We start from the raw sequence: 24033 nt of genomic DNA on the forward strand, positions 1-24033 counted from the left end.
AACCATATCCCTTGTGTTACCTGATATATGAAATATATATTTATTATGTCCCTGTCCTCCTGCAAGGGGGAGTTGGCCAATGTCTAGATTAAGTTAGTATAGTTTAATACTCTAAGAATCCTTACCTGGTCAAGTCACAATGCTTAGTTTTCACACTACCCAATGAATTGCCCAGGCCATTAGCTCTCTTGCACATGATTCTACACCACATATTAACCTTTATACTATCTTGGTGAAGTTCCGTATTCACACAGGGTTGCTCTGGTCCCCCAGATTCTGACATTACGTTTTCAGTTTCCCTAAAACATGAAACGTTGCCACATTACTAAACAAAGTCGGCTGAGGAACATTTCATCCCCCGAAATTTATTCCTACGTGTTAACTGGAAACTCATATTGGTTTTTTATTTTACTAGTGGTCCTGTGTGAGTTGCACTTTATAAGCATACAACTGCAAGTTCTTATGTAATACTTTTTGTATCATTGAACGTGGTAGTTATGAGTGTCTGACAGCAGTATGGATGGACTTTGTAGGAGAATGATCAATAACAGAAAGATGATAAGTTATGATATGACGTTACTGATACTGTTGTGTAGTTACTATTGTCTTGTTCAGTTATGACTTTACTGCTACATTAACATAGGGGAGAGTCTTAGTGCTTCCCCTAGTACTGTATTTAGGTGTTTTGAATTAAAACCTAAGGACCTTCTGTATATGTATATTGTACAATATACTATATATATATATATATATATATATATATATATATATATATATATATATATATATATATATATATATATATATATATTATATAGATATGTTATATATACATACAGGTGTTTATTTATCAATTTAAATATATCTATCTATCTATCTATATGTATGTATGTATGTATAAAACCAAACGGATTATGTAGGAAGAGATGACAGAGTTGGTGGGTAGGGCTATAAAGGTGAACTTTGCGCAGTAAGTGTGTGGTTTGGATCACTTCTTTGGAGCAAGGTCTATCAGGAATTCTTCTGAGAATGGTAAATTTCACGACTATCAGTTTTGAACCATCATGAGCTCGTTATCTTTACACCTAATGCTTGGGTTCTACTTAGTAAAATTTAATTTATTTGGTTTATAATGCATTTAGAATAAAAAGAAATATTCTACAGTTTGAGAGACCAGCTTTTCAATCTACAGGTCTGATAATAATGATGTCCCTTTCTTTTTTCATGTTACAGGAGCTATATTTCATCAAGGATTTAGAAGACATTTTTATTAATTCAAGATGGCACTAGCTCAAAATATGCCTGTTTTATCAAGGCTCGTTTCATCATCTGTGGCAATTGCAAATCATGCAGGAGGAATAATAAGAGAGATTCTTAAGAAAGGGGAACTTGGCATAGTTGAAAAAGAGGTAAGGAACAATACTGTATTGTTGAGTTATTTGTAGATGTAAGTATTTTATTGTATAATTCCATGTATATTTTTTGTAATTTTATAGAATTAATAGAAGCTATGTTGAGTTGAGGGCCGTAAGATCAGTGTTTGAGATTTCTAGAATATGGGTTAATCTTGTTTTTTCCAATACGAATACAGTCCCTTTCGCTCTTTACTTTAGATATATTTTTCTGGCTTGCTGGAAAATGATCCATAAACTTTTAACATGAGGTTGGTTTCGAAGGTTTCTCCTTAGGCTCTGTGGCCCGCGGAGGTTCCTCAGAAGCAAAGTACATCACTTCTTGCTGCCTTCTTGGCCAAGCCCCAGGAAAGGAAGGACTTAAAGATCCTTCCAGAGAACTGGACCTCAAGTTATTCTGATGTTTCAGCTCAATAGAAGGGCTTCCTGAGTTCTGTCCTGGCCTTGGTGTTACCGGAGGCAGGGAGCCTCCCCTGTAGGTCTCAGGGCTCTGCAAGGGAACCATTTGACAAACCTGACCCAGCCCGGGCTCCTATGGGGGTGTGTTCTGGTCTGGATGAATTGCCTGAAGACATAGTGTATCTGACCATGCAGACAAAGTGCTGCCAATGGCTGCTAGCTCTAAGGTCACAGCCTCAGAGCAAAAGGAGTCGAACCATTCCTTTAGGCAGGTCTTAGGCTGCGTTAAGAAGATAAACAATCTTGGCTATCCTTCCTGTCCCCCTCCAGAGGGGAAAGATGCAATCTTTGACCTCTTCTGCCAGACTCCCAGAGCCACAAAGACTAGGATTGAGTTACCCTGGTCCAGGGTGGTTAAGGGAGCCAGGAAAAGTTTTGACCAGGTAACTGGTGTAACAAACTCCTTACAAGCAGGACACTCGTCGTGGTTACTTCCTCAACTATTTGTTTGGCAGAGGAAGTACTGTATTCGGAGATCCTGGGTGATGACCCCTCTTCATTGCCAGTAGACTGGTCAATCATGTCTGTGATGAGCGACATCACTCAAAAATTTGGCAGCACAGCCTGTGATGTTCTCAGGGCTGAGGCCGTGAACGTGGAGCAGATTGCATAGGTTTCTTTGCAAGCTGCTTCATGGATTGACTTCTGGACTGTTTCGGTTGGTTATCTGATTGCCAATGAGGATTTGGTAAAACCAGGTAACCTGGAAGCAATGAACACCTTTTTGCTTTCAGAAGCGAGAGCAGTTGAGTTCCTCGCTGTTGACGTGACCAACTAGTGGACAAATTGTGTTTTGAGAAGACATAACTCTGTCATCTTGAAACTCAGTAGGCAGGTCTCGAGGAGAAAAGTGCTCAAGTTATGCAACTTGTGGATGGAGCGCCTTCCTTGTTTAACTCAGAAGACATTGACGCAATAGCAGAGCACTGGAGGAAGACGAGTTAAGACTCCCTCGTCCATAGGTCAGTGAAATCTCGTCCTTACTACTTGGTGCCACTGGCACAGAGATCATCCCCGCCAATAGACAAGGACATAGAAGAGGGTCAACGCCTTCTAAGCAGTCCACTCCTAAGAAGCAAGCTCTTAAGCAGCCATTTCATGGCAACGGCTGTAGGAGAAGAGGAGGTAGAGGTGGAATGTGTGCTCACTCCTGCTAAGGCAGCATTCCTCCTACCTGTCCACCGAGGATTTCCATGGTGCCGAACCTTGGACAGTCTCCATCCTCCGAGCGAGGTACGATGTCCTGTTTGTTCTCTCTCTCCTCTCTCGGTGAAGGGACTCGCCCTTCAGGCGGAAGTCCAAACCATGTTGGAGAAGAACGTTTTACAAGAGGTCCTAGACAGGACCCTAGGCTTTTACAGTTGACTCTCTCCAGGAGAGAAGGTGTCTTGAGGCTGGAGACTAATCATCGACTTCTCCGCTCTGAACAGGTTTGTTCGACAGACCCCGTTCAAGATGGAGATGGCAGCTACGGTAAGACAGACTGTGAGACCCAAGGACTTCGAGATAAGACTTGATCTTAAGATGAGTACTTCCAAATCCCAATCCACCCATCGTCAAGGAACTATCTAAGGTTCATACTATATGACAAGATATACCAGTTCAAGGGGCTGTGCAGCCTGTCCGCAGCACCTCAAGTGTTCACTCGAGTGTTCACTTTAGTCTCAACCTAGGCTCATGCCAATGGCATTTGTCTTTCCCTTCCTGGATGACTGGTTGATTTTAGCAGACTCAGTGGAGATGCTACTCCAACACCAAAACAGGCTTCTAGCATTTTGTTGTGATCTGGGGATTGTGGTATATCATGATAAATCCTCTCAGATACCATCTCAAAGCTTGATATATGTAAGAATGCAAATAAATACTCATATAGGCAAGATTTATCAGTCCAAAGACAGAGTCGAAAGACTAAAAGGGAGTGGCACATCCCTTCCTAAAGCAAGACTTGCTGTAAGCACATCTGTGGCAAGGCTTGTTACGGCTCCCGACTTCCTTAGAACGACTGGGCCCTCACGGTCATGTTCCCATTTGATTTTTCTAGTGGAAACTGAAATCTCACTGGTCTCAGCGCAGGGATCCGCCGGACTTCGAGTCCTGGTCGCTCTCAAGCAGAAGAGAGACTTTGTTTGGTGGGTAGACGATACAAACCTACTTATGGGAGTAGACCTTCTCTTCCATCTCTCAGAATTGATGCTCTTCATGGATGCATAAAAAAAAAGGGTAGGGGTCTCACCTGTTGCAACACATGACCTCCAGACTGTAGTGCGATTCCAAGCGGCAGTACCATAAAAAACTCCTGGAAATGAGGACAGCCTTTCTGGCCCTCAAGCACTTCCAAAATCTTCTTTCAGGTCACTCTGGTATTAATGAGTGACAACTCGATGGTAGTGTCATTTCTAAACAAGCAAGGAGGTAATTTTTCACAGCAACATTCTTGCCGACAATCTGGCCAGGATGATTCAGATAGTTGGCATTGAGTGGTCTTTGCTTCTATGGAAAGCCAACAAGGTTTTGACTTTTATGGGGTTCGCCAATGATAGACCTGTTTGCGACGTCTCTAAACCGGAAGCTTCTGGTACACTGCTCTCCAGCACTGGATCCCCAGGCAGCCCTGCAGGACGCCTTTCAACATCTATGGGACAATCTGGACGTGTACTCGTTCCCTCCCCCTTTGGTTCTATGAGGAGACTCATCAACAAGGTAAGGGCATTGCAAGGTCCATCAATTACTTTAATAGCTCTGTTATGGTAGCAAACTGATTGGTTCCTGGATTTTCTACTTCTGCTCACAGAGTTAGAGAGTTTCCTTGCTTTCACGACCTCCTGAGACAACCCTCACGCAGAGATATTCCATAAGGTGCTATCTTGCCTACGGCTTCACACTTGAAGGTTATCCAACATCTCTTGCAGAGAGGCTTTTCACAAGGTGTGAAAAGGAGGTCTGGATACTTGCGGAAGTCCTCTATCGGTCTATCCAGTGAAGTGGGCTATCATCTGTGGTTGGTATTGTGGAAGGCAAATACCTCCCTCCTTTCGATGCCACTATGCCCGTGATAGTGGAGTTCCTACTGCACCTCAGGAGGGAAAAACTGCCCAGTCGTGATGGTAAAAGGCTACCACTCAGCCTTGTACCTAGTCTTAAGACTGAATATGGTTAACATTTCCTCTTTGATTGAATTGTCTCTCCTCATACAGAGTTTTGAGCTTATCCTTATGAACCGCCGTTATGTCAGTCATCAGATTGTGACTTGACCCTTAAAATGGTCTTCCTTCTTGCCCTAGCCTCGGCCAAACAGGTCAGTGAGTTTCATGGTCTTTCTTACGACGTAGCCCATTCAAGGGGATTTTGGTAGGTAATGCTCAACTTTGTCCCTGAGTTTGTTGCTAAGGCTTAAAATCCAGCTGTAGTGGACCCTAGGTTCAGGCCCTTCCGGATATCAAGTCTTTGTCATGTAACTGATGATCCTGGTCTTCCAGTAACTGATGATCCTGGTCTTCCACTGGCTTGGGTTAGAGTTCTCTTGCTTAAGGGTACACTCGGGCACACTATTCTATCTAATTTCTCTTCCTCTTGTTTTGTTAATGTTTATATAGATAATATAGGAGATATTTATTTTAATGTTGTTATTCTTAAAATATTTTGTTTTTCCTTTCCTCACTGGGCTATTTTCCCTGTTGGAGCCCCTGGGCTTATAGAATCTTGCTTTTCCAACTAGGGTTGTAACTTAGCCAGTTATAACAACAATAATAACTGTTACTATGTGCTATGAGTCAGCACCTCAGATGAACCTTGGGAGCTTGCCTGCACGTTGAACAACTTATCAGTTCGGGCAGGGTCAGGAGGAGGGTCACAAAGAACACGATTTCTGCATGGATTCGCCAAGTAATTGAGCAAGCACTAAATCCTGACCCTCCTCCAGGTTATTTTAAACCTAGAGCTCATGATGTTAGGCACGTCATTGTGTCCTTAGCATTTAAAAGAAACTTGTTCCGTAACCGAAATACAAACCACGCTATTTACATAGGGTATTACTTTCGGCGTAGCTGAAATGACGAGCCATTAGATTTTTAACAATGGTTAACTACCCCCGCGCTAGTTAGCAGTGGGGAGTGGTAGCTAGCTACCCCTCCCCCCCCCACACACTGGTGAACTGCTTCACTTCACTTTTGGCTCGGGCGATGAGCAGACGTGTCTGTCTCCCCCTCGCATTGTTGACAGCCTTAATTTTGTTTTGCTTTTTCTTACAGCTTGTGTGCTTGAAGTTGGCCTCTACCTTCCTGCCTATCATGCGGAAGTGCCCTGGACTCCCCGACCGCCCTTGTGGAACGTTCATGTCGGCGGCCGAGACGGACCCTCACACCTTATGTCTGTATTGCCGAGGTCAACGGTGTGAAAGGGATAAAAACTGTAGTGAGTACAGGGAGTGGTCTACCTCCCAGTGGGAGAGGTTTGCCCGGCGGCGTAAGAAGAAGTCTAAGTGTGACCTTTCTCCTTCAAGGGCTGCCTTGAATAAGGAAGGTTCCAAGGACTCTTCTTCCGTTGCCCGAACCTTCTCCGAAGCTCCCACTCGGTCGGTCTCTCGTGAGAGGCCGTCGACTGGTAGCGTAGGCCATTCTTTTGTTTCCCAACCTCGGGGTTCGGAAGAGGGCGTTGCCTCCCATAGTGAGGCAGCTCCCCCTCCTCCTCCGGGGGAGGATATTGATTTTGTTGATGACCATGTTGCTAACAATGATCTTTTACAGCTTTGGGCTACCCTAAGGCTTGAGGGCTCGTCCTCCAGGGAAGCCCTGTTTGACCTGATGCAGTTGGGTGCAGCTGTCAAACAGTCGCCGGTAATAGCAGAGGTAGATCCTCTGTTTATTGTCGACGTTGTTGTCTCAGAGGCTTCCGACGGGTCGGGTCAAACCCCTGCTGCTGTTGCGGATGTTGCTGAAGGCTCAGTTCCCCCCCACCGAACATCCTTCGAGGGAGGCGCTGAGTCCAACGGTCTCTCCTGCGGGTGTTTCTCCCCCTCGGGGGAGTGCACTAACAGAGACTCCTCTTCGGAGGACCGACGATGGTGTCGCTGTGCCTCGAGGTCGTCTTCCCCGTAAGGCTCGCCCTCCTCTTCGCCGTAGAGGCCTTCTTTCTCCTTACAAGGGAGTTAGGAGGCGCCTCTTCGGATCTTCGCCTTCGACGTCCCCCGCAGAGGATCCTCGTCGACGAGAGCAGACCGTTGCAACTGCATCGCTAGACCTCTCTGCAAATCGTTCACGATCTCCGATGCCGGCCAGACCTTCCAGTCTTCCATCTCTGTTCCTGGACGCAGATGCGCAGTGGGTGCCAACGCACCCCGTTTTCCAACGGGCACCGGTCCCTTCGGGGCAAAAGGGCTTATCCCACAATGTGTAAGTCCCTTAAGTACCAGGTTTTACCTGCGCGCCTACGATCTTCTGCGCGTGTGGCGAGCAAGCGCTCTGCTGCTGACCAGACTTCTGCTGAGTCTCGCCGTAGATCTCCTGCTCGCCAGCGCTACCTGCGCGCCAGTGCTTTGCTGCGCGCCAGTGCGCTCCTGTTCTACAGAGACCTCCTGTGCGCTAGCGCTCTCGAACTCGCCAGCGCACGTCTGTTCCTGCTGCGCGCAATGCGCGCCAACGGTCTCCTGAGCACCCACGATCACCTGCACCTCAGCGCACAACAACGCGCCCTGTTCCTGATGCGCGCCATGCGCACCAACTTTCCCCCGCGCGCCCACGATCTCTGGATCTGGGCGCAGGCAAGGACACTGTTCCTTCGCCTCCTCGCCGACGTTCTCCTACGCGCCCTCAGAGCTCGCCCACGCGCCAGCCATTGCCTGTGCGCCATCGCGCGCACTTCTAAGGCAGTACGAGTCCTTGCGTGCCCGCGCGCCCACGAGATGTCTCCTGAGCCCACCCACGAGCGTTCGCCTTTGCGCGCAACATCGCCCTCTGGCCCTGCGCCCCAGCTAGTACCTTCTGACCGCGCAACTGCGCGCCAGCGATGTCCTACGCGGCCGCGCGATCCCTCGCCTGTGCGCAAGCGCTCTCCAACGCGCCAACGCGCCCACGCTCTAGATCGCCACAGGTCTCCGACACGCCCACACGCTAACTCGCCTGTGTGTAGTCGATCGCCTGTCCGCCCTACGCGCCATCGCTCGCCAACGCGCCATCGCTCGCCAACACTCCATCGCTCGCCAACGTGCCATCGCTCGCCAACGCGCCACCGATCGCCTACGCGCCATCGTTCTCCCGACCGCCAGCGCTCGCCCTTACAACCGCGCGCACCCTCACCTGCGCTCCCACGCGCACCCTCGCCTACGCGCCCACGCGCACCTTCGCCTGCGCGCCCACTCGCCAGCGCGCCCACGCGCCCTCTCGCCCACGCACGCCCGGGCCATCATTTCCGCGCGCGAACCAGCGGTTTTACCATCGTGCGAGCGCCAGCGCGACCTCGACAGCGATTCCCGCCGGGTTTCGCAGCGCGCCCAACCTTGCGGGTCTTCTGGGACGCGTGCTTCCAGATCATTGTCCTCACGATCTCCACCCCGTAAGCGCAGAGCTGCGCACGTCCAGGAGCAGGAAGAATCTTCGGAGAGGTCTAGGCAACATTCTTCTTCTTTTCAGGCAGGCCCTGTTGTATCCACTCCTAAGGATCAGCCGATCCCCTTCCCTCCAGCGGGAGTTGCTGACACTGCGTTTGTCAGCCGTCAGCCTTGGTTCGGGTCCCTGATCAAAGCGGTCGTGCAGGCTATGAATCCGGCCCTCGCTGATCTGGGACTGAAACCAACGGCAGCCTCGTCCCCGCTGAAGAGAAGGAGAGGAGTGGACTTCGTGGTGACTTCTCCTAGGGTTAAGCTGGCTTCCAAGAAGTCCGTCAGGAAGGCCCCTTCCCCCTCGCAGACGCTTTCTCCTTCCCCTGTGGACGAAGCCTTTCCGTCCTCAGGAGAGTCCAGCGAGGTTGAGGCATTCTCCCACGGCACCAATGGGAGGAACCCCACCTCGAGGAAGAGAACCGTCTCGCGTGGAGAGGAGCCCCCAGACTTCTTTGCTTGAGTCCTGTATCCCTCCCAGGAGGGAGCCCAAGGACTCGAAGACTGCTCCTAAGTCTTCATCCCGGATTCAACCAGAGCCAGCAAGACCCCAGGAGAACGTCCACGTGTCTCCCCAAGCAGAGCTACTGGGGACGGGAGACCTTGCTGCCAGTCCACAAGGAGGAGAGCAGCATGAGTCGGAGCATGCCTTCTGGCAGGTCCTGAGTCTAATGAGGCAACTCAACGGATTCAAGGACCCCGAGACCGCCACCCGCGAAGGCAAGGATACGGTCCTGGACCAAGTCTACAGTACCCAGAAACTCCCAAAGGCCAGCGCGGCTCTGCCCTGGTCCCAGGGAGGGAAGAGTGCCAGAGACAAAGTTGAGGGCCAGCTCTACGAACTCGCCTCCTCCAGCCGTTCCTCTGCCGGGAACAAACTCCTCCCTCCTCCTCGTTTACAACAGAGGAAGTACTTCGAAATCATGGGAAAGTCTTGTTTAGCTCTTCCCCTCCACCACTCTGTGGAAGAGCTCTCTAGGGGAAATTCTCTCGAGAAACTCTCCGCCCGGCAGGTGACATTCTCGGCTACGAAGATTCTAAGCCAGGAGAAGGTCGCAAAGTGTGCCATGCAGGCCACTTCGTGGCTGGACATCTGGCTGGGGTGTCTTGGCATCCTGTTGCGATCCGAGGACTTGTCCAAGGAGAGCACCAGGAGGGCCATGGAGACTTTCCTCCTCTCGGGCACACGCACCATCGAGTTCCTGGCTCACCAAGTTTCGAACTTGTGGGCAAACTCGATCTTAAAACGTCAGGATGCCGTGACCGAGAGATTCCACTCGAAAGTGCCAGCCGTGGATGTCGGCAAGCTCAGACACTCCTCCATCCTGGGAGAGAGTTTGTTAGAGCCTAAGGATGTGGAACGGACAGCTGAGAGGTGGAGGAAGTCGAATCACGATTCGCTCCTCCAAAGGGCCCTTACATCTCGGCCCTACAAGCCTCCAGCTCCTCAACAACAACATCAGCAGCCTCGTCAGTCTCTAGGACATCGAAACAGGCTCCGGCAGCAAAGGCAAAGGTGTCTAAGCAGCAGCCCTTTCCTGTCAAGGACAAGAAAGGCGGAAAGTCCTCCAGGGGAGGTAGGAATCCTAGGGGGAGCGGCCGAGGCCGTAAACGCTAGGATTGGCAATCTCCCTGCTCAGACTTGCAGTGAGACCGCTAGACTTCATGTGCACACTGGATCTGAAGGACGCGTACTTCCAGATCCCAATCCATCCGTCTTCCAGGAAGTACTTGAGATTCAGCCTAGACAACAAGATCTACCAGTTCAAGGTGCTGTGTTTCGGTCTCTCCACAGCACCTGAGGTGTTTACCAGAGTGTTCACCCTGATATCTTCGTGGGCGCACAGGATCGGCATCTGTATCCTCTGCTATCTGGACGACTGGCTGATCCTGGCAGACTCGGAGTCGACCCTTCTTCGACACCAAGACAAGCTTCTGGGACTTTGCCAAGATCTAGGGATCATGGTAAATCTCGAGAAGTCTTCTCTGCTTCCAACTCAACGACTGGTATATCTAGGCATGATATTAGACACCAATCTCCACAAAGCCTTTCCATCAGACGACAGGATAGCAAGGCTGAGGAAGGTCGCAAAACCTTTCCTCGGACGAGAGGAGCTTCCAACACAATCGTGGTTACGTCTCCTAGGTCACCTGGCCTCCTTGGCCCGTCTGGTTCCGAACGGCCGCCTCAGGATGAGATCCCTGCAATGGTGGCTCAAGTCCCGGTGGAATCAAGATAACGATTCCCCGGACACTCTGGTCCCTATGGGACATGCGGAACGGACGGACCTGCAGTGGTGGCTGACCGACGAAAACCTTCGAAAGGGAGTGGATCTTCACGTCCTCCCCCCGATTTGATGCTGTTTTCGGACGCGTCAAAAGAAGGGTGGGGGGCCCACGTTCTGAACCAGAGGACCTCAGGCCTATGGTCAGAATCAGAAAAGTACCTCCACATCAATCTGCTAGAAATGAAGGCTGTTTATCTGGCCCTTCAACAGTTCCAACAGACCCTGTCGGGCCACTCCATGGTGGTGATGAGCGACAACACCACAGTAGTGGCTTATATCAACAAGCAGGGAGGTACCTTTTCACAACAGCTATCCCATCTTGCAGTAGAGATACTGAGGTGGACTGAAGTCCACTCGATTCCACTTTTGGCTCGCTTCATTCCGGGCAAAAGGAATGTGCTCGCCGACAGTCTGAGCAGAGCATCGTAGATAGTGAGTACCGAATAGTCTTTGGATCCTCAAGTAGCCAACAAAGTCCTGACTTTGCAGGGTTCCCCAACAGTGGACCTATTCACGACAGCTTTGAACTTCAAGCTGCCGCTGTACTGCTCCCCAGTCCCGGACCCCAAGGCACTCTGGCAAGATGCCTTCCAACAACGGTGGGACAACATCGACATCTACACCTTCCCACCGTTCTGTCTGATGAGAAGGGTGCTCAAGAAGACCAGACTATCGGTCAATCTGTTAATGACCTTAATAGCTCCGTTATGGTATTATGCAGAGTGGTTCCCGGACCTTCTGAAGCTCCTGACGGAACTCCCGAGAGAACTTCCCCCACGACACGAGCTACTCAAGCAACCACACTGCAGCATCTACCACAAGGCCGTAGCTTCGCTTCGGCTTCACGCCTGGAGACTATCCAGCGTCTCCTCACTGAGAGAGGCTTTTCGCAACAAGTTGCGGAAAGGATGTCTCAACACCTGCAAAAGTCATCCGCAGGGGTCTTCCAGGCGAAGTGGAGAATCTTCTGTGGTTAGTGTCGTGGGAGGGGTATCTCTCCCCTCGATGCCACTATTCCAGCAATAGCGGAGTTTCTCGTGTATTTGCGGGAGGAAATGCGCCTTTCAGTCTCGGCGGTGAAACGCTATCGCTCAGCCTTAAGCTTAGCCTTCAGGCTGAAAGGAATAGACATTTTTTCCTCGCTGGAACTTTCTTTACTCATACGAAGCTAAGAACTTACCTGCCCTCAGTCGGATGTGAGACCTCCTCCATGGAACGTGGTTCGCGTCCTCAGGGCTCTTAAGAGACCTCCGTTCGGACCATTACGCCAGGCTTCTAATCAACACCTGACTTGGAAGACGGTGTTCCTGCTCGCTTTGGCGTCAGCCAAGCGAGTCAGTGAACTTCATGGTCTCTCATACGACATCGCCCATTCAAGGGGATGGGGGGAGGTAACGTTCAGGTTCGTCCCTGAGTTTGTAGCCAAGACTCAGAACCCGGGAGTGTCGGACCCACGGTTCGACTCCTTCAGGGTTTTGAGTCTCCGTTCTGTAACAAGTGACCCAGACCATCTGCTACTATGCCCAGTAATAAGTCTGAGGCGTTATCTGAAGAGAACAGCTGCAGTCCGTCCCCACGTGCAAGCCCTGTTTGTGAGCACGGGAAGGACGAAGAGGAGGATCACCAAGAATACCATCTCAGCTTGGATTCGAAGGGTCATCCATCACGCCTTGAATACAGATCCTCCTCCGTCACGTCGCCCCAGAGCACACGATGTCAGAGGCATCGCAACGTCCCTGGCATTCAAGAGAAACTTCTCGGTGACGTAGGTGCTACAAGCTGGGGTCTGGAAGCGTCAAACGACCTTCACAGCCCACTACCTGCAGGACGTGACCCACAGGAGCCTCGATACATTTTCTATCGGCCCTGTGGTGGCTGCACAACAGCTGGTCTAACCTCAGGCTCCTTAATGGACAGGTAGCAGAAGGTTGAGGGCATTGTTACCCGGTCTTAGACTGCATGAATGAAAGAGTATGTCTGGCCCTTACTTCTTTCTCCATCCTCCCCTCTCTTGGGGAAAGCAGCATCCTGGGTTCTCTGCATAGCTGACCTTAAACCTCTGCAGGTAAACCATGCTTCCTTGTGTTCCTAGTATTAAGATAATACTGTCGCGTCCCCCATACCTTGACGAGGTGGTATTGGGAACGTCCTAGCCTAGAATTCCATCTAAAGGACTTCAGGTCAACTTCCTAGGACGAGTCACACTTCATTCCTCTACACACAAGCCTATGTAGGCCGCACATTCCTTGCGGAGCAAGGAACTTGCGAGGTGCAGGGACTCTTTTTCTCGAGTGCTGCTCACTCGGATTCTGAGTCCCCGGGCAAAGCCAAAGCCAGTAAGGCTGGGACTTTCCACCCTACTTAAGGGTTAAGTCACCCTATGTAAATAGCGTGGTTTGTATCTCGGTTACGGAACAAATGACAAATTCGGAGATGATTTGTATTCTTCCTAACCATACAAACCTTAGCTATTTACACATATTTGCCCACCAACCCTGTCCCCCAAGGCAAGTTCTACCTTTAAGTGAAGTGAAGCAGTTCACCGGTGTGTGTGTGTGGGGGGGGGGGGGTTAGCTAGCTACCACTCCCGTACCCCCTTGCTAACTAGCGCGGGGGTAGTTAACCCTCGTTAAAAATCTAATGGCTCGTCATTTCAGCTACGCCGAAAGTAATACCCTATGTAAATAGCTAAGGTTTGTATGGTTAGGAAAAATACAAATTATCTCCGAATTTGTCATTTCACAGTGGTGCAAGTGTTACAAGTGGATGGCTGGACACGTCAGAATACGTTTACAACACATTACCTGCAAGTCGTAACCGACAGGATCCTGGATACATTCTCCATAGGTCCTTTAGTGGCAGTACAAAAAGTGGTGCAAGCTACCTCAGCAAACAGAAATGGATTTCCCTGACAGTCGACCTGTTCACAACAGGCAGCCTTAACGTCTACATTATTTGGTACCTCAGTTCTACCCAATTAGAAGTGTCTTTAACTGAGTCTGGTCCACTCCCATTTTCAATACAGTATTACTCTAGTTGCCCCGAATGGCCCGAAGTAGAAGAGCACACAGACCTACATTTTTGGATAAGGACTTCAAGAGAATTACTTCCCCTCCCCAACCTGTTGTGCCAGCTGCATACCCATTTATTCCACAGCCCGGTGGAATCTGTATAGCGTCATGAGTGAAGATTATCCAACATTGCTTCTCAGAGAAAGGCTGTTTGAGCAAAGTTGCACGGCAGATGGTGGAATATCTCTGGAAATATTCAACTTCAGTATACCAAGCCATTTGGGCTATCCTCTGTGGTTGGTGTCGTAGGGGGTTATTTCTCTTCTCAGAGCAGTACAGTATAGCCAAATTTTACTTTACCTCCAAGAGAAAAGTTCTGCTCGTTATCAGCTGTGAAAGGCTATTGCTCAGCTTTGAGCCAGGTCTTTAGGCTGAAAGGAGTTGATACTTCATCTTTGGTGGAGCTCGATATGCTCGTACGCGGTCTTGAGCAATCCCGCCCTTTGATAGAGGTGAGACCATTGCCCTGAGATAATACTAAGGTCTTGTGATCTCTTTAAGAGGGCACCTTATGAACTGTTGAGGGTTACTTCAGACAGGAACCTTACCCTCAAAACAGTTTTCTTGCTCGCCTTAGCTTCCTCCAAATGGATTAACAACTTCATGGTTTCTCCATTTAGTGTGGCTCATATCAAGCACTGGAGGTAGGTCTCCTTCTCCGTTACTGAGGTTGAAGGTAAAACCCAGAATCAGTCGGTTCCTGATTCCAGGTTTTCTTCACATCAGGTTGTGAGCCGTAGACTAGTAACCGACTATCCTGATGACCTGCTTTTGTGTCCTGTAATAGCGCTGAGACACTACCTTAAACATGCACAAGCAACTCGGTTGCACCTGCAGCACCTCTTCGTCAGCACGGGAAGAGTCAAGAAGATGATAAATAAAATAGGATCTCCTCTTGGCAAAGGGAATTTATTGATTGTACTTATTTACCTCCCAGACCTCCTGCCTCAGGGAGAACTCCGGTTAGAGCTCATGATGTCAGAGGAGTCAGCACGACTCTGTGATGCAGGTACTCCATGCAAGCGACTGGAAACAACAGCCATATTTTCTGCCCATTATCTGCAGGAATTGCCCCACAGGTGCCTAGACAACTTTTCACTTGGACCTGTTGTAGCTACACAACTGATGGTATAGCTGCCTTGGCTCCTCTCACAGGAACATTAGCATTGGATCGAGGATGGAGGTTACATGTTAGACTAGGATAAACGTGAAGGTCTTACCCTTTTCTTTCCTTCCCATCTTCCCTATTCTTCTCTCTTGGGGCACAGCATCGGAAACCCTGTCAACTGGAATTGTTTCCCTTGCAGGTAAGCCCCACTTAGTCTGTAGCTTTTCTATTATATAATAGAAAAATTTTATTACCCACACTCCTTATGAGGGGGAGTTTAACCAGGCAAACCCATTGAAATGTACATAACTCATTGTTACCACGCAGAAATTTTCAGCTGGTATCGTTAAACCAATGGTGACTGAGGTGTAAGGAACCTTAACTCTGCACCATTTACAAGGGCCCGAATTTTTTGTAGCCCGTGATAAGTACCCAGCCAGTTGGAATAGGGACTTCCATCCACCTAAGGTTGAGTCTCCTATGTAAAGGACATGGCTTTGTATTTGCGACGGAACAAATGACAGATTTGAAGATCATTTATATTTTTCTTAAATATACAAACCTGAGTCTTTTATTCATACAGTACTTTCCCACCATCACTTACCCCTAGAAGGTCCTGGCTGCAATCAAAGTGAGTGCTCTGTGAGGAAGCAGAGGGGAGGGGCTTCCCCACTCCTGGCTGGTATCTACCGGCCACTGTTTACACCCCGTTATAAAAGTTCAACTACCTTGTTTTTCAGCCTCGCTGATATTCTATCCTGTGTTAAGTAATCAGGTTTGTATAGTTAGAAAAAAATACAGATTATTTCCAAATCTGTCATATTTTCAACTTTTTTTAATTTTTGTTATTTTGAGTAATGCTACTTTTTCTTTTTGCAGAATGCCAGAGATTTACAAACAGAAGCAGATAGAGCTGCTCAGCGTTGCATAATAAGCTCACTAAGTAAATGCTTCCCTAAAATTACTATAATAGGTACAGTATTTTATGGTTACATTATTTTTTTCAATATTAATCTTACCCGATGATCATGTAGCTGTCAACTCCGTTGCCCGACAGAAATCTACGGTCGGGATACGCCAGCGATCGCTATCCAGGTGGGGGTGTACACAACAGCGCCATCTGTGAGCAGGTACTCAAGTACTTCTTGTCAACAAGAACTCAATTTTTCCTCTGTCGTGCCGCCGGCAAGACCTACTTGGATACGCTGTTGATTTTGGAGTTATTGTTCACGATTTGGTGATGTATTTGCTCTAAAGTTTAGCCTTCGCTATTCAGGAAGCTTTATCCTTAGCTTAGCAAGCTTTTGGAATTAATTTGATTTATTGGTTAACGAACTTTGCTTAATTTTGGATCCCCCCTTGACTACTTCTAATTCAAGATGTCTGACCAGTCCCAAGTTCCTAAATACAGGCAGTGTAGTGTTAGGACTTGTACTAGGCGTCTTCCGAAGGCCTCTATAGATCCTCACACCGTATGTTCCAATTGTAGGGGTAAATCCTGTCAATTGGAAGATCGATGTGGGGAATGTGCTGGGCTTTCGGAATTTGATTTTAACGAATTCCTTAGATATGCACGTAGGTTAGAGAAGGAGAGAGATAGGAGGAGTTCTTCTCGCTCTGTGGATTTTTCCTCTCCCCATGCCCCTCAACCTTTTCCTTCCCCTGTGGTGGTGACTCCCGAACCTGCTACGAGTGCTCAGCCTGCAATGGCTGATATGTTGCGTGCCATTCAGGCTCTCGGTGATAAGGTGGAGTCATTGGTTAATGACCGTAATCAGCTCTTGGCAGATGTCAGAGAGCTGAAAGCGAAGAGTGCAGTGGGAAGTGTTAGTGCTAGTGATGTGCATAGTGTCAGTGTCAGTGTTGCGCATGAGGGTACATCTGTGCGTGCCAGTCGTCCTCCCAGTCCGGGACCTCTTGCAAGCTCCCAAGCCCAGGGGAGAAGCAATGTCGAAGGACCAAAGGGTTCGGCAGGCCTTGATCGGCGCACGGATGTATCCTCAGTGGTTGCGGACGTATCTGTTAAGGATCGTCCCATCCACATACAGACGAATGAGCCCTTACATTCCTCGTCTGTGGAAGAAGTTTCCAGGAGGAAACGGTGGACCAAGGTCTCACGACCGCTCAAACGTAAGGTCCCTTCCGAGCGAGTCCAACGGCCCAGGTGTAGCCACTGGGTCAGTTCGGACTCGCCGCAGTCATCTGATGACTGCACACCTCCCAAGAGAGGTAGAGTGGTCCCTCAACAGGCTACTGCTCCGTCTGTTGTTGCTCCAACCACAGTAGACCCTAAGTGGTCCATGCTGCAGACTATGCAGTCTCAGCTTGCGGCATTCATGCAGGAGTATCATGCCGAAAAGGTTAACACCTCTCCTGTTAACCTACAACCCGCAGAGGTTGTGCGCTCAGCAGATACTGCGGCTGCCTGCTCCCACACTCCACCTGTGAGAGCTCCTCCACCGATGCGCAGTCCTCCCTGCCAGACGCATGTTCTTGCTGCACCATCTGCTAACATGCGTGAGCTGCCGCATCAGGAGTTGCCGGGTTCCAGCACTATGCGGCATTCTCCTCAGCCCATGCAGCATGCTCTGCATACCTTACAGCATGCTCCGCATACCATGCAGCATGAGCCGCATACCTTACAGCATGCTCTGCATACCTTACCGCATGCTCCTCAGCCCACCGCAGCCCCTCCCACACACCAGCCCTCTGCTTTTGTTGTTGCCAGCTCGCAGACCGACCAGCAGCGGCATGATGTTGGATCCGCAGGTACGCATGCACCCGTTCTGCCGGATTCAGCCGTTCAGCTTTCTGCTCTGCCTTTGCCACTCACAACTCAGCTTTCGGATGATGGTGTATCGGATGATGAAGCTGCACATCTGGATGAGCCTCACTCTGATATTGAAGGGCACAAGTCTACGCCTCCCTCCTTAGACTTTTGCAAAGTCCTTGCCTTGTTCAGGGACTTGTATCCTGAGCAGTTTGTGTCTGCAACCCCTCGTTCTCCTCCCTCCGAGACGTTCGAAGATCTGCTGGTCCTTTTCCGATTTAGATCATCTGTTGAAGGGAGTCTTTCGTGCCTTCGAGATATTCAACTTCCTCGATTGGTGTTTGGGAGCCTTAAGCAGGAAGACTTCCCCTTCAGATAAGGACTCGGCCATGCTGATCATGTCTAGCATGGACAAGGCAATTCGTGATGGGTCTGGTGAACTTGCGGCTTCATATGTATCAGGAGTCCTTAAGAAGAGGGAACATCTTTGCTCCTTCTTATCAGCTGGTATCACTCCTTGCCAGAAGTCGGAGTTGTTGTTTGCTCCTCTCTCCAAGTGTCTGTTTCCGGAGGAGCTGATTAAGGGGATGGCTGCCTCACTTATCCAGAAGGATACTCATGATCTGATGGCTTCTTCTGCACGTAAGGCTAAAACCTTACCTTCCGTGCCTAGACCCTTCCGCCCTGCAGCAGTTGACACACCTGCTTCTAGGTTCATCCCGCCCTTTCGTGGCAGAACCTCCAGCAGAGGAGGTACCCGTGCAGACAGTCACCGTGGCAAGTCCAAGAAGGGTTCCAAGTCCGCAAAAGGCAAGTTTTGACTGCCTTCCTCTCCAGACAGCAGTAGGAGCCAGACTCAAGACCTTCTGGCAAGCTTGGGAGAGCAGAGGTGCAGACGCTCAGTCTGTGAAGTGGCTAAGGGAGGGATACAGAATTCCGTTCTGCCGCAGTCCCCCTCTAGCTACATCTCCCATCAACCTCTCTCCCAACTACAAGGAGAAGGACAAGAGGCTAGCGTTGCAACAAGAGGTGTCGCTCTTGCTACAAAAGGAAGCGGTGGTCATAGTCCGGGATCATCAATCCCCGGGCTTTTACAACCGTCTCTTCCTGGTAGCCAAGAAGACAGGAGGTTGGAGACCGGTGCTGGACGTCAGTGCTCTCAATGCTTTTGTCACCAAGCAGACGTTCACGATGGAGACGACGAAGTCGGTCCTAGCAGCGGTCAGGCAGGAGGACTGGATGGTCTCGTTAGACCTGAAAGACGCATACTTTCACGTCCCCATCCATCCAGACTCCCAACCTTTCCTAAGATTCGTCTTTGGAAAGGTTGTGTACCAGTTCCAAGCCCTGTGCTTTGGCCTAAGCACGGCACCTCTTGTGTTTACCAGACTGATGAGGAATATTGCGAAATTCCTTCACTTGGCAGACATCAGAGCCTCCCTCTATTTAGACGACTGGCTTTTAAGAGCTCCCACAAGTCGTCGCTGTCTGGAGATTCTCAGATGGACTATGGATCTGACCAAGGAACTGGGCCTCCTGGTCAATTTAGAGAAGTCCCAGCTCGTCCCATCCCAGACCATTGTCTACCTGGGTATGGAGATTCAGAGTCGAGCTTTTCGGGCTTTTCCGTCGGCCCCAAGGATCAATCAAGCCCTAGAATGCATCCAGAGCATGCTGAGAAGGAACCGATGCTCAGTCAGGCAGTGGATGAGTCTAACAGGGACACTTTCATCGCTGGCCCTGTTCATCGAGTTAGGGAGACTCCACCTCCGCCCCCTTCAGTATCATCTAGCTGCTCACTGGATAAAGGACATGACGCTAGAGACGGTTTCAGTTCCTGTTTCCGAAGAGATGAGGTCTACTCTAACGTGGTGGAAGAACAGCATTCTTCTCAAGGAAGGTCTACCATTGGCTGTTCAGACCCCCGACCACCGTCTCTTCTCGGACGCATCGGACACGGGCTGGGGTGCGACACTGGACGGACAGGAATGCTCGGGAACATGGAATCAGGAGCAAAGGACACTTCACATCAATTGCAAGGAGTTGTTGGCAGTTCATCTGGCCTTGATAAACTTCAAGTCCCTCCAGCTAAACAAGGTGGTGGAGGTGAACTCCGACAACACCACAGCCTTGGCTTACATCTCCAAGCAGGGAGGGACTCATTCGAGGAAGTTGTTCGAGATCGCAAGGGACCTCCTCATATGGTCAAAAGATCGAAAGCTCACGCTGGTAACGAGGTTCATTCAGGGCGATATGAATGTCATGGCAGATCGCCTCAGCCGGAAGGGTCAGGTCATCCCCACAGAGTGGACCCTTCACAAGAATGTTTGCAGCAGACTGTGGGCCCTGTGGGGTCAGCCAACCATAGATCTATTCGCTACCTCGATGACCAAGAGGCTCCCGTTGTATTGTTCTCCGATTCCAGACCCAGCAGCAGTTCACGTGGATGCCTTTCTGCTGGATTGGTCCCATCTCGATCTGTATGCATTCCCGCCGTTCAAGATTGTCAACAGGGTACTTCAGAAGTTCGCCTCTCACAAAGGGACACGGCTGACGTTGGTTGCTCCCCTCTGGCCCGCGAGAGAATGGTTCACCGAGGTACTGCAATGGCTGGTCGACGTTCCCAGGACTCTTCCTCTAAGAGTGGACCTTCTGCGTCAACCTCACGTAAAGAAGGTACACCCAAACCTCCACGCTCTTCGTCTGACTGCCTTCAGACTATCGAAAGACTCTCAAGAGCTAGAGGCTTTTCGAAGGAGGCAGCCAGAGCGATTGCCAGAGCAAGGAGGACATCCACTCTCAGAATCTATCAGTCTAAATGGGAAGTCTTCCGAAGCTGGTGCAAGGCCAATGCAGTTTCCTCAACCAGTACCACTGTAACCCAGATTGCTGACTTCCTGTTACATCTAAGGAACGTAAGATCCCTATCAGCTCCTACGATCAAGGGTTACAGAAGTATGTTGGCAGCGGTTTTCCGCCACAGAGGCTTGGATCTTTCCTCCAACAAAGATCTACAGGACCTCCTTAGGTCTTTTGAGACCTCAAAGGAACGTCGGTTGTCCACTCCAGGCTGGAATCTAGACGTGGTCCTAAGGTTCCTAATGTCATCAAGATTTGAACCGCTCCAATCAGCCTCTTTTAAGGACCTCACTTTAAAAACTCTTTTCCTCGTGTGCTTAGCAACAGCTAAAAGAGTAAGTGAGATCCACGCCTTCAGCAGGAACATAGGTTTCACATCTGAAACGGCTACATGTTCCTTGCAGCTTCCTTCCCGTCCTTGGCCTAAGTCGTTCGAGATCCCAAGCCTGTCCAACTTGGTGGGGAACGAACTGGAGAGAGTACTTTGCCCAGTTAGAGCTCTTAGGTACTATCTAAGAAGGTCAAAACCATTACGAGGACAATCAGAAGCCTTATGGTGTGCTATCAAGAAGCCTTCTCTACCAATGTCTAAGAACGCAGTTTCTTACTACATCAGGCTTCTGATTAGAGAAGCACATTCTCATCTGAAGGAAGAAGACCTTGCTTTGCTGAAGGTAAGGACACATGAAGTGAGAGCTGTGGCTACTTCAGTGGCCTTCAAACAGAACCGTTCTCTGCAGAGTGTTATGGATGCAACCTATTGGAGAAGCAAGTCAGTGTTCGCATCATTCTATCTCAAAGATGTCCAGTCTCTTTACGAGAACTGCTACACCCTGGGACCATTCGTAGCAGCGAGTGCAGTAGTAGGTGAGGGCTCAGCCACTACATTCCCATAATCCCATAACCTTTTTAACCTTTCTCTTGAATACTTTTTATTGTTGTTCTTTGGGTTGTACGGTCGGCTAAGAAGCCTTCCGCATCCTGGTTGATTTGGCGGGTGGTCAATTCTTTCTTGAGAAGCGCCTAGGTTAGAGGTTGTGATGAGGTCCTTTAGTATGGGTTGCAGCCCTTTATACTTCAGCACCTAGGAGTCGTTCAGCATCCTAAGAGGACCGCTAGGCTCAGTAAGGAAGACGTACTTAAAAAAGGCAGAGTAATGGTTCAAGTCGACTTCCTTACCAGGTACTTATTTATTTTATGTTTGTTATTTTGAATAACTGATAAAATGAAATACGGGATACTTAGCTTCTTTGTTAACATGTATGCTGGTCTCCACCCACCACCCTGGGTGTGAATCAGCTACATGATCATCGGGTAAGATTAATATTGAAAAATGTTATTTTCATTAGTAAAATAAATTTTTGAATATACTTACCCGATGATCATGAATTAAAGAACCCGCCCTTCCTCCCCATAGAGAACCAGTGGACCGAGGAGAAAATTGAGTTCTTGTTGACAAGAAGTACTTGAGTACCTGCTCACAGATGGCGCTGTTGTGTACACCCCCACCTGGATAGCGATCGCTGGCGTATCCCGACCGTAGATTTCTGTCGGGCAACGGAGTTGACAGCTACATGATCATCGGGTAAGTATATTCAAAAATTTATTTTACTAATGAAAATAAAATTTTTTACTATACCTGTACTAAAGTATAATGTACTTGCATGAAGTGGGAATATTTAATAAAAAACAGTGTTTATGTTAAAACGTAGAAAGATACTTTTGTTTTACTGTATTGTAGGATTGCAGAAAGATCTGTTAGTTCAAAATTTTCATGTTTGAGAGCTAATTAGATTTTGTATTCAATTTTTTTTTGTCTCATATATACATAAACTTTTTAGATTTTGAGGACAAAATTTGCTGTCATGCATAATCTCAACCTTTGTGATTCTGAGGACAAAATTTACAGGCATTTATAGTCAACATTTGAGAATTTGAGGATAGCATTTACAATCGTTTTGAATGTCAACATTTGTGATTCTGAGGATAATGTTTATAATCATGTAAAGTGTTAACTTTTTTCTAGTCTGAAGATAACAGTTACAATCATGTAAAATGTTAACTTATGAGATTCCGATAACTACAAGGATCACGGGACTTGATATACAGCGAAAGGTAGTAGGAGCAAGGAAATATTTTAGTACCTAGCACTTTCATGCTTTTTAAACACGCTTCTTCAGGGTACAAGTGTGTATTAAAATGCACGAAAGTGCTAGGTACTAAAATGTTTAATTATTTTCTGCTGGCTTTTGCTAAACAATATGTTGTTTTATTTGTTAGAACATACGATAGTATGTTACAAATATTCATCTTCAAAATGGAAATTTTAACTGGTATCATACTACTATATGAGAAATTTAATTACATGGGAGGAAGGATAAAAGAAAACGAGAAAGGCAACATTTGCCAAGCAAATAAAGTATACTGTATATCACTCCATATCCCTCTCCATGCAACCAATGACTGGCCCATATCAGTTTTTTCAAGAAATGGATCCCTGATCAATTTACCATCACAATATCAACCTCTTTCGAAAGGGGCATTTTTGGAAATAACACATTTTTGGTGTAAAAATGGCCAAAATCCCCAAGAAATCATTCTGAAGTGGGGAATGCGAAGATTATGAATAACTTCCTGTGGGCATATATAGGCATTTCCATACCAAATTTCAGGTCATAGGGTTTAAATACCAGCCCATAGGAGCAAAAAAAGTGAAATTTTGTCTAAAAATACCAAAAATCACTAAAATTATTAATTTTGAAGTGATGTACTGTATTAGAAAAACGTGACTTACACCCTGTAAACATATCTATGGTACCCTCATACCAAATTTTGGGTCATTTGGTGTAAATATGAGGGCTCAGGGGCCAAAAATGTATATTTGTGGTCTAAAATTGAGCAAAAGTGGCAAAATTAACCATTTTCAACAAATGTATACCAAAAATTTTGATGACTTCCTATTGGCATTCATCCAAGGCCCCTCCGTACAAAATTTCAAGTCATTCTGTTATAATAACAGGGCACAGGAGACCAAAATATCAATTTTTGTCAGATATTGGCAAAAAAAAAAAAGAAAAAAAATATTTTAAAGGTATTTATTAAGAATATTTTTAAAAGGCACCTGGGTGTTTCTCAGCTTGACCTTTGTACCAAATTTCAGGCCATTTGTCCCAGAAATGACTTGAGATTAATCACTGAATATATGACAGGAGGAGGAGGAAGAGGAGAAGAAACATCAGGGAAAGCAATATATTTTCCTCCTATGGAATGAAAAATAAGTACTCCTATGCTTATTATTATTATTATTATTATTATTATTACTTGCTAAGCTACAACCCTAGTTGGAAGAGCAAGATGCTATAAGCCCTGGGGCTCCAACAGGGAAAATAGCCCAGTGAGGAAAGGACAAAAGGAAAAATAAAATATTTTAAGAAGAATAACTACATTGAAATAAATATCTCCCATATAAACTATATA

The 24033-nt window shown here is 48.0% G+C and overlaps 1 protein-coding gene across 3 annotated transcripts in view; it reads left to right on the forward strand.

Annotated features, from left to right (window-relative positions):
- Positions 1–24033, forward strand: part of LOC137623887 (3'(2'),5'-bisphosphate nucleotidase 1) — a 131604-nt gene that overhangs the window by 31751 nt on the left and 75820 nt on the right. For all 3 annotated transcript variants that reach the window (XM_068354686.1, XM_068354693.1, XM_068354691.1), the window contains exons 2-3: positions 1234–1409; positions 15807–15900. In XM_068354686.1, coding sequence (XP_068210787.1) covers positions 1281–1409; positions 15807–15900 — 223 coding nt within the window. In that variant the 5' untranslated portion in view covers positions 1234–1280. The remainder of the gene's footprint in view (positions 1–1233; positions 1410–15806; positions 15901–24033) is intronic.

The sequence above is a fragment of the Palaemon carinicauda genome, chromosome 2 (assembly GCF_036898095.1).
Source record: "Palaemon carinicauda isolate YSFRI2023 chromosome 2, ASM3689809v2, whole genome shotgun sequence".
Taxonomy (NCBI): domain Eukaryota; kingdom Metazoa; phylum Arthropoda; class Malacostraca; order Decapoda; family Palaemonidae; genus Palaemon; species Palaemon carinicauda.